The sequence below is a fragment of the Chiloscyllium plagiosum genome, unplaced genomic scaffold, assembly GCF_037043375.1.
Source record: "Chiloscyllium plagiosum isolate Xiang-an unplaced genomic scaffold, Cpla_swu_hap1 HiC_scaffold_35, whole genome shotgun sequence".
NCBI lineage: Eukaryota > Metazoa > Chordata > Chondrichthyes > Orectolobiformes > Hemiscylliidae > Chiloscyllium > Chiloscyllium plagiosum.
Window position 1 is genome coordinate 53,999,659 of NW_028270173.1, and position 11,514 is coordinate 54,011,172.

The 11,514-nt window shown below is 49.1% G+C and overlaps 1 protein-coding gene across 1 annotated transcript; it reads right to left on the minus strand.

Annotated features, from left to right (window-relative positions):
• Positions 1-2,822: 2,822 nt before the first annotated feature.
• On the minus strand, positions 2,823-7,383 carry LOC148140919 (class I histocompatibility antigen, F10 alpha chain-like). Its single transcript, XM_087979046.1, has 5 exons — positions 7,173-7,383; positions 6,778-7,056; positions 4,545-4,664; positions 3,536-3,610; positions 2,823-2,854 (listed from the first exon to the last, which is right to left on the minus strand). Exons 1-5 carry the CDS (start codon positions 7,381-7,383, stop codon positions 2,823-2,825), a joined length of 717 nt encoding a protein of 238 aa, XP_087835172.1.
• Between the last annotated feature and the right edge of the window lie 4,131 nt (positions 7,384-11,514).

An 11,514-nucleotide genomic window follows, 5' to 3' on the forward strand; every position in this document is an offset into this window, starting at 1 on the left:
ATTAGTCTGACAGGGTTGAACAGTGACTGGGAGGGTGGGACAGGGTCAGGAGGGGTGGAGAATTAGTCTGACAGGGTTTAACAGTGACTGGGAGGGTGGGACAGGGTCAGGAGGGGAGGGGAATTAGTCTGACAGGGTTTAACAGTGTCTGGGAGGGTGGGACAGGGTCAGGACGGGAGTGGAATTAGTCTGACAGGGTTTAACAGCGACTGGAAGGGTGGGACAGGGTCAGGAGGGGTGGAGAATTAGTCTGACAGGGTTGAACAGTGACTGGGAGGGTGGGACAGGGTGAGGAGGGGAGGGGAATTAGTCTGACAGGGTTTAACAGTGACTGGGAGGGTGGGACAGGGTCAGGAGGGGTGGAGAATTAGTCTGACAGGGTTGAACAGTGACTGGGAGGGTGGGACAGGGTCAGGAGGGGAGGGGAATTAGTCTGACAGGGTTTAACAGTGACTGGGAGGGTGGGACAGGGTCAGGAGGGGAGGGGAATTAGTCTGACAGGGTTTAACAGCGACTGGAAGGGTGGGACAGGGTCAGGAGGGATGGAGAATTAGTCTGACAGGGTTGAACAGTGACTGGGAGGGTGGGACAGGGTCAGGAGGGGAGGGGAATTAGTCTGACAGGGTTTAACAGTGACTGGGAGGGTGGGACAGGGTCAGGAGGGGTGGAGAATTAGTCTGACAGGGTTGAACAGTGACTGGGAGGGTGGGACAGGGTCAGGAGGGGAGGGGAATTAGTCTGACATGGTTTAACAGTGACTGGGAGGGTGGGACAGGGTCAGGAGGGGTGGAGAATTAGTCTGACAGGGTTTAACAGTGACTGGGAGGGTGGGACAGGGTCAGGAGGGGTGGAGAATTAGTCTGACAGGGTTTAACAGTGACTGGGAGGGTGGGACAGGGTCAGGAGGGGAGGGGAATTAGTCTGACAGGGTTTAACAGTGTCTGGGAGGGTGGGACAGGGTCAGGAGGGGAGGGGAATTAGTCTGACAGGGTTGAACAGTGACTGGGAGGGTGGGACAGGGTCAGGAGGGGAGGGGAATTAGTCTGACAGGGTTGAACAGTGACTGGGAGGGTGGGACAGGGTCAGGAGGGGTGGAGAATTAGTCTGACAGGGTTTAACAGTGACTGGGAGGGTGGGACAGGGTCAGGAGGGGAGGGGAATTAGTCTGACAGGGTTTAACAGTGTCTGGGAGGGTGGGACAGGGTCAGGACGGGAGTGGAATTAGTCTGACAGGGTTTAACAGTGACTGGGAGGGTGGGACAGGGTCAGGAGGGGAGGGGAATTAGTCTGACAGGGTTTAACAGTGACTGGAAGGGTGGGACAGGGTCAGGAGGGGTGGGGAATTAGTCTGACAGGGTTTAACAGTGTCTGGGAGGGTGGGACAGGGTCAGGAGGGGAGGGGAATTCGTCTGACAGGGTTTAACAGTGACTGGGAGGGTGAGACAGGGTCAGGAGGGGAGGGGGATTAGTCTGACAGGGTTTAACAGCGACTGGAAGGGTGGGACAGGGTCAGGAGGGGAGGGGAATTAGTCTGACAGGGTTTAACAGTGTCTGGGAGGGTGGGACAGGGGCAGGAGGGGAGGGGAATTAGTCTGACAGGGTTTAACAGTGACTGGGAGGGTGGGACAGGGTCAGGAGGGGAGGGGGATTAGTCTGACAGGGTTTAACAGCGACTGGAAGGGTGGGACAGGGTCAGGAGGGGAGGAGAATTAGTCTGACAGGGTTTAACAGTGTCTGGGAGGGTGGGACAGGGGCAGGAGGGGAGGAGAATTAGTCTGACAGGGTTTAACAGTGTCTGGGAGGGTGGGACAGGGTCAGGAGGGGACGGGAATTAGTCTGACAGGGTTGAACAGTGACTGGGAGGGTGGGACAGGGTCAGGAGGGGTGGAGAATTAGTCTGACAGGGTTTAACAGTGACTGGGAGGGTGGGACAGGGTCAGGAGGGGAGGAGAATTAGTCTGACAGGGTTTAACAGTGTCTGGGAGGGCGGGACAGGGTCAGGAGGGGAGGGGAATTAGTCTGACAGGGTTTAACAGTGACTGGGAGGGTGGGACAGGGTCAGGAGGGGAGGGGGATTAGTCTGACAGGGTTGAACAGCGACTGGAAGGGTGGGACAGGGTCAGGAGGGGTGGAGAATTAGTCTGACAGGGTTTAACAGTGTCTGGGAGGGTGGGACAGGGTCAGGAGGGGAGGGGAATTCGTCTGACAGGGTTTAACAGTGACTGGGAGGGTGGGACAGGGTCAGGAGGGGAGGGGAATTAGTCTGACAGGGTTTAACAGTGTCTGGGAGGGTGTGACAGGGTCAGGACGAGAGGGGAATTAGTCTGAGAGGGTTTAACAGTGTCTGGGAGGGTGGGACAGGGCCAGAAGGGGAGGGAAATCAGTCTGACAGGGTTTAACAGTGTCTGAGAGGGTGGGACAGGGTCAGGAGGGGAGGGGAATTAGTCTGACAGGGTTTAACAGTGACTGGGAGGGTGGGACAGGGTCAGAAGGGGTGGGAAATTAGTCTGATAGGGTTTACCAGTGTCTGGGAGGGTGGGACAGGGTCAGGAGGGGAGGGGAATTAGTCTGACAGGGTTTAACAGCGACTGGGAGGGTGGGACAGGGTCAGAAGGGGTGGGAAATTAGTCTGATAGGGTTTACCAGTGTCTGGGAGGGTGGGACAGCGTCAGGAGGGGAGGGGAATTAGTCTGACAGGATTTAACAGTGTCTGGGAGGGTGGGACAGGGTCAGGAGGGATGTGAAAATGCTACAAATAAATCTAGAGAATATAAATCTGAATAAATTTCAGTCAGAGAAAAGTTGACATGTCACTTACTGAATCATGAAGAAGCTGCACCAGAGATATCAGAAGCTGAGAAAATAAAAACAGAATGTGAGAAGTTATATCAAATATAAAATGAGACAGTGTGAGATATTCTCTATCACTCACTGGACCCAGGATTTAATCGCCCTCAGCACTAACTAACCAGACTCTCCGAGCACCCCCCCATTGGGAATTAAGGGTGAGTGAGTGGAGGGAGGGGCAGTGGGGGAAGAGAATGGAGGGTGACAATTCGAAGGAGAGATACTGGGGACATGGAGTAGAGAAACAGGACAATAAGAGAGTGTTGGCTGAGAAACAGCATGGTGAGGAGACGGACCCATCACCCTGAGCAACACCCTGGCAAATATAACTCTACACTCTAATAGGGGCAGCACGGTGGCTCAGTGGTTAGCACTGTTGCTTCACAGCACCAGGGACCCGGGTACAATTCCCACCTCAGGTGACTGCGTGTGTGGAGTTTGCACATTCTCCCTTTGTCTGTGTGGGTTTCCTCCGGGTACTCCGGTTTCTGCCCACAATCCAAAGATGTGCAGGTCAGGTGAATTGGCCATGTTACATTGCCCATAGCGTTAGGTGTGTTATTCAGGGGTAAATATCGGGTAGGGGAATGGGTCTGGTTGGGTTACCCTTTGGAGGGTCTGCGTGGACTTGTTGAGCTGAAGGACCTGTTTCCACACTGTAGGGAATCTACTCTACACCTCCCATTACCTTCTCCATCATTCCCAACACTCTGACCCCTCAGCCACTTACTGGGAGCTGTTGTGTAGGTCCCATTTGGTGAATCTGCAGAAACAAAATAAATGTCCATTAGGATGGGGAATAATTCATTCTCAGAGAGTGAGAACACAACAAGTGTGAGGGGATGGAGATTGATGTGGGGGTGTTGGTATTGGACTCGTGTGAACACAGTCAGAAATCACACACGGCCGCCAGTTACAGTCCAACAGGTTTGTTTGAAATCACAAGCTTTCTGAGCGTAGCCCCTTCCTCAGGTGAAGTGAGAGAGAAGCTCACAGACACCGAATTTATCAGCAGGGAGATCAATGGGCAGAGAGATCAAAAGATCATCCAAATGGGGTGAGTGGAGTCTCTGCAGGTGATCACAAATGTCAGATGGTGGGAGGAAAGTGTCAACAGCTGGATAACAAGAGAAGGGATGATCCAGAATCCCATTAAATGGGGCAGAGAGATCATTCCAAAACATTAAAAATACGGTGGGACTGGAGACAAACCAAATGCCTGGAATAACATGATCGGTATCAGAGTCACACGCCGAGGGTCAAACCAAAGTAATAAGTCATCCAAAACTGCACAAACTCATTAAGGGAGAGAGATCTTCAAAATTTATCAAGGTGATGGTGCCCAAACAAGGCAGGAAGGAAGGTTTTACAGGGATTGTGTCAGAAATCCTCATTCCCACACTCCCATCCATCCTTACACTTTATGGAGATGCAGAAAATCCCTTCCATTCCATTAATATTCAGTCAGTGAGGATCTGATTGGGTGCAGTGGGTTTAATGATAAATATTAGACCTGGTCTGGGCCGATCACATAAAGGAAGATCAGACAGGGAACGAGATGTGTTTATACGTGTGTATCTGTGTGTGGGAATTCAATCAGTTCCATTCCCCACAGTGCCCTGTACTCCCAGTACTGGAGATTCCCCCACACTCACTCTGTCCCCTCAGTTCTACATTCCCCACTCTCTGATTCTTACCTCTCCGTGACCATTTCCAGATGATTATTCCGACTATCCCGACAATAACAGCCAATAGAATGACCATTGATGCAATGAGACTTCCAAGTTGGGAATGCAGCCAATTGCTTTTCAGATTTTCTGAAACACATTGGAAATATATCAGGATTCTCTCTGTTCCTGGATTTATTTCTAACCCTGTGTTAATTGGGAACAATTATAACTGCTCCGGGCTGTTGGGAATTGTTGGGAATGGTTGAAATGCGGGTTTGACCCTCTCCCGATTTCACTCTCCAGTGAAGTCACCAAGGATCCCATTGATAGGGGTATAAACATCGTGTTGTGCCTGTCCTGGGGGTTATCTCCCCAGACAGTTCAGTTCCCATTCTCCCCAATATCTCTGTGTCCTGTCCTTACTAGTGCTGGTGGGGTAGATCGGCCTTGGGTGAGGTGAAGGAGTGAGTGAATGGTTGGAGGGGTGTAGTTCGGTACCCAGAAGGCACTTCCTCAGTGGTTGGGCAAGGGGCAGTTTGGGAACTCACTGGTGAGTGTTGGGGATGTTGAGTACCACTGGAATGGGGTTTGGGTGCCACAGTGGGCTGGTGAGGGGACCTTGTTAGGGATCCAGTTGTGGAGTTCTGTGCTGTGTCCCAGTTGTCTGTCCAGGGTGATGCACTGCGAGTCTGACAGACGTCTGGAGGCGGTGAGCTGGTGTTGGTGCTGGGGAGAGGTCAAGTGTTGGTTGCAGAATATCAGGTCATGTATTTTGAGGGGATGGAGTCAAAGATTAAAAGAGTCACACAACAAGTGTGTATGTTCAGTCCAACTTGCCCACACTGACCAGATATCCTCGTCAGTGTGTGAATGGAGGGATCAGCAGTACGTTTGGAGATGGTCGGTTTTCCAGCTCTCTGGTGTTAGGGACCACACCAGGCCCCCTCAAAATATCTGAAGAAGGTAGTCTAGATCTGAACTGCTTCTTATTTTAAAACTGGATGGGAAGTTCTGTGTTCCTGATGCAATGCAAGTGTTCAAACAACCCAATGTTAAGCAAAACACAATTTATTTAAACGCTGTAATTAAAATACAAACAAAAGAAAGAGGAATTTTGAATAACGTAATGATTGAAAAATGTAACTGAATATAGTACCTATTATTAATTAACTGTTCCAATTGTTACATCCCATAAACATCTTGGCTTCTTACATGCAGTTCTCCAATCCCGGATGAAACAATATCAAGAAAAAACGCAGACAGTAGTAGCCAGGTGACATTCACTGAAGCTGCCAACTCTTTTGAGAACCCAAAGGCTTCGATGCAGCTGAAAAGAAAACCAAACTGAGAAATCTGGATCAGTGAGAGCTGGCCACGCCCATTCAGACTGCTTCTATTGTTCCAACTTTAAAAAAAAACCCAAGGCCTCACAACTGGCTTACCTCAGTCATGATCAGCAGCGAGTTTGGTGCCTGTGCCTTACAACCTCTCTTCAAAACAAAAACTAGGACACCAACAACCTTTTAAAGTGACAGCATCATCACACTAGGAGTTAAAGAAGCTTCCAATCCCTAACCTCAGAACCTGAGATCTTTCCAGAGAGTTCCGGATACGAGGTAATTGTCTATCGGAAGTTGAAACTTCCCAGACAAATCCCATTCAGTGAGTCAGGAATTCCGAGGGGTCCAGACCCTCCTCTCTCAGGGTGTGTCCAGTCTCTGACTGTCTGGCTACTGGACAATCTGAGCCCATGTCTGCTGCTGAAACCTGGAATACAAGCAAATCTTCTTGTAATCCTGGTGAGATTATTCCAGAGTGAAATCGCTGAGTACTTCACCAATAACAGGGCTGTGGGATTCTGGAATCCCCAAAAGGCTCCGGAAGTTTGGGATTCGGAGACCCTTTCAAACTTAGAATTGAATTGAGACCAACATGACATATCAACACAGAGAACAAGGTGGGTAGTTGCAAACAAGGAAGTGAAAAAAAGTGTCCTCGAAATGGTTTCATCTGTCACATGTATACACACACACAGACAGACACAAACACACACAGACAGACACACACACACACACACACACACACACACAGACAGACACACACACACACACAGACTCTGGATTAGTGGTGCTGGAAGAGCACAGCAGTTCAGGCAGCATCCGAGGAGCAGTAAAATCAATGTTTCGGGCAAAAGCTCTTCATCAGGGATAAAGACAGAGAGCCTGAGGGGTGGAGACACATAGACTCTCCAGTCCCTTACCCCACTGATAGAGCTGGGCCTCTGCCAGGCTGCTGTGTTCAATGTGACAGGAGTATTGATCCTCAACCCCAGCATTGATCTCAATCTCTTTCTGGATCTGATGGGTCCCATCGTGGTTCGGTTGAACCCCCGAGGAATGTGTCTCAGACATGACCTCTCCATTCCTTAGCCAGGTCACCTCGATGTCTACAGGATAAAACCCAGTGACCAGGCAGGAGAGAGTGAGCGGCTTGTCCTGACGACTGGGCTCCCTCCTGGAGATGAACACTTCAGGCTGAACTGTGATGGGAAAGGGTGAAAACACAAACAACAGACAGACACTGAATGGAATGGGAGAGCGGTTTCATAGATCAGTGAGGTTAGATCAGAACATGGAACAAAACTGACATACATACCTTTCCTTGTGAAATAATCCTTTCCAACTTCCAGATATCTGTTTAAATGTTCAACAGATGTTTTTTGCAGATATGATTCCCAATAGTAGTTCCAGGATTGATCCGAATTCCATTTCTCTTTATTGATCACTGCAAAGTGATTTGCGGCAACCCATCTCATTCTGTCTGGCTCTAAACTAATGTGGTCCTTTCCATCAAATCCAAATCTCATCGATCTCTTCACAGAGCCATCTTCACTGACCTCAACAGAATGTATCCATTGGAGAGTGTGAATTCCTGTCAGTGACCAGACAGGGATCAATCATCAATAAATAATAGATTATCACACACTGTCTGATCAGAGGGAAAGGGGATCAAATATCAGATGGAAATAGGGGATGAGGGTCACAGTCTGATCAGAGGGGAAAGGGTTCCAATCTCAAGTTAAAGTTGCAGAATTAGTTGACAGTCCTCATTTCACTTTACATTCCAAGGTCAGTGCTGGGGGATGGACTGAGTGGACAGACCCAGGGGTCAGTGCTGGGGGAAGGACTGAGTGGAGTGACCCAGGGGTCAGTGCTGGGGGAAGGACTGAGTGGAGTGACCCAGGGGTCAGTGCTGGGGGAAGGACTGAGTGGAGTGACCCAGGGGTTAGTGCTGGGGGATGGACTGAGTGGACAGACCCAGGGGTCAGTGCTGAGAGATGGACTGAGTGGACAGACCCAGGGGTCAGTGCTGGGAGATGGACCGAGTGGAGTGACCTGGGGATAATGTGGACAATTGACGGTGAGATTTTATCTGAAGTCTGGTTTGTCCTTTTCATGATCGATTTCAGATTCCCCTTTGCCAGCCTGGTGTGTGTGATCGCCTGATCTGTAGCATCGTCCCAGAATTTCACACTGAGTGAATCAGCCAGGAACTGCTGCCTGGGGACACAGCGACAGGTATCACTGTCAAAGTAACCTGTTTGTATTCCGTTGACCATCGCAACAACAGTGACTTCAGGGAAATCTTGTTCTCCTGAGACAATTGTATAGTTCGTGAGTTAGTCTCTGTAATATAAACAGTTCGAGGAACTGGTTATCAAACTGCAGAACAAGCACTGTAAGGGAAACTGGGAGGGTGAGGAACTAGCAAACAAGACAGAATGTGGCTGGTGAGGGGGAGGAAGAGAGACTTGGGGGATAAAGAGAGCCAGACTGGGGAGGGACAGAGACAGGGGAGGGACGGAGACAGGGGAGGGACAGAGACAGGGGAGGGACAGAGACAGGGGAGGGACAGAGACAGGGGAGGGACAGAGACAGGGGAGGGACAGAGACAGGGGAGGGACAGAGACAGGGGAGGGACGGAGACTAGCATTGGAAAATAAATACTGGGGATGGGGGAGAGAGAGACACACACTGCAGAAATGAGGAAGAGAGACTGTACAGTATGGAGGAGGGACACTGAGGAGTGAGGAGAGAATATGGAGGGTTTGGAAATGAGATAAGGAAGGTCAGAGGTGAAGAGAGAGCATTGGGATGAGGACAAAAGAGACTGGGACCTGGAGGAATAGAATGGGAGGGTTTACAGATCGAGAAGGGCGAGAGGCAGGCGTAGAAGGCAAAGATATTGCAGGGGAGGGAAAGGGATTGGGAGGAGCAAAGGGACTGATGAGGGGATAAAGACTGTGAAGGAGGGGGAGAGAGAGAGATTACACAGGACAGAAAGAAACTGGGATGGGGAGCGGGGTGGAGGGGTTGAGACCAGGGAGGGAAATGAGACTCTGGGGAAGGTTGGATAAAAGATTGGGGATGGGATGGGAAAGAGGCTGAGGGTAGGTGGAGAGAGAGAAAACGAAAGAAGGAAAGAAGAAGGAAAGAACAGGAATGAAGAAGGAAAGAAGAAGGAAAGAAGAAGGAAAGAAGAGAGAGACACTGGGGAGGGGAAAGAGAGAGAGAGAGAGAGAACAGTGGGAAGGAAGAGAGAGAGAGATTGTTGGGAGAAAGCAAGAGACGAGGAAGTTTGCTCAATAATTCGGTTGATATTTCCTAGTTCTGCCATTGGATGTTAAAAATGTCCAATTTCGCTTCATTTATCCCTGTCATTTAAACAGGAGCTGTGCCACATCATTTCATTCGGTATTCGAACTGGGGTTTGCTTCATTAATTGGGAGTCACTGGTGTTGGACTGGGGTGGACAAAGTTAAAAATCACACAACACCAGGTTCCAGTCCAATCGGTTTATTTGGAAGCACTAATTTTCGGAAGCACTAAATTTACAGCAAAAGTTTATAGTGTGATATAACTGAAACCATATATTGAAAAAGACCTGGATTGTTTGTTATGCCTCACACACAGACAGACACACACAGACACTCCTACACACACATACACAGACACTCCTACACACACACACAGATGGACACACACAGACATTCCTACACACATATACACACACACACAGACGGACACACACAGACATTCCTACACACACATACACACACATTCCTACACACACATACACACACAGATACACAGACACACACACACACACACTCCTACACACACATAACATACACACACGTACACCCACATGCACACACACACACACGGGCACACACAGACACTCCTACACACACATAACATACACACACGCACACCCACATGTACACATACACATATAAGTTGTGGGTGAATTTGTACTTGTAGAATTACATTGTACTTTGCTCAAAAACTGCATGAATCCATGTAAGAGTCTGTAAATCCGTTTTTAGATTTGAATCATTCTGACCATTGTGGCACAGACATTCTCACACAGGGAGTTTATACCTTCAATACCTTATCTGGGCCGACATGACACCGCTTGTGAAAATGCACTTGAGCATGTAACTTCTAAAAAAAATTAAAACACTATTATCCCCTCAAGACTGATGACTAAACTTTGTGATCTCAGACTGAGTCCCACTCTCTGAACCTGACCTGTTTCCTGACCCACAGGCTATAATCAGTGAAGATTGGGGACAATATTTCATCCTCACTAACACTTAATTCTGGAGCCCCCCAGGGGTGCGTACTCTGTCCCCTACTGTACTCGTTGTATACCCATGACTGCGTCACCAAATACCAGACTAACGCCATTTACAAGTTCGCTGATGACACCACCACAGTCGGTCAAATCTCAGATGGCGACGATACAGACTACAGATGAAAGACCTGGAAAAACGGTGCACTGGGAATAAACAAGCTCTCAATGCCAGCAAAACCAAGGAACTCATTCTTGACTTTCGGTGGGATGTTACTCATGCCCCCCCTACACATTAACAGCACAGAGCTGGAACGAGTGGAGAGTGTCAAGCTCCTGGGAGTGGTCATCCACAACAAGCTTTCTTGAACTCTTCACATGGATGCATTGGTTACAATGGCCCAACAATGTCTATTCTTCCTCAGGCAGCTGAGGGAATTTGGCATGACGCTCTGCCAACATTTATAGGTGCGCCACTGAGAGCATTATATCTGGATGTATCACTACCTGGTATGGCAACTGTACCATTCAAGATCGGAGACGGTTACAGAGAGTGGTGAAGTCGGCCGGACAATCATAAAGGCCAATCTCCCATCTATAGAATCCATCTACCAGGCCCGCTGTCAAGGAAAGGCCGCCAGCATTCTCAAAGATCCATCCCACCCTGGCAATGTTTTTCTACAACACCTACCATCGGGAGAAGGTACAGAAGCCTGAACACATGCACCAGCTGGTTTTGAAACCATTTCGACCCTAAGTTGCTAGAATACTGAATGGATTCACAAACTCTTAACATTCGCCTGTACCTGCGTTTTTGCTTTTGCTGCTGTTTACCTATTATTTACTTACCTGTGCTACTTAACTCTGTGATCTGCCTGTATTGCTCACAAGACAAAGCTTTTCAATGTGCCTCGGTACACGTGGCAATAAATTCAATACAATTTTGCTGTCAGCCCTGAGCTGTTCAGTTCCCTGACAACCAATCACCTTGCTGTTGGCGGGCAGAGGAGCTCTGTCATTACAACTGGCCATGAGGCCACAAACCAATCAGCTTCACTTTAAACCATCCCTCAGCCCCAGTTTACTGGTGTACTGATCCGTATGATATCATTCAGGTTTACCTCATCGAATATGAGTTCCCTGATTGTGGCTGTTAACCTCATCCTATCAGGAAGCCCCAGCTGACAGATATAAACAGGAGGGTCAGGGGTTCTGTTCACTCTAGGAGCTGGCTCCGTGCTAGCTGAGTCACTGTCATGTGCTATGTACCTGTAAATAAAGGGTGACTCCAGTTTGGGGGGAGAAAGTGGAGTCCCACACTCGTGTTCTGGAATTAAACATAGGAAATCAATACATAAGA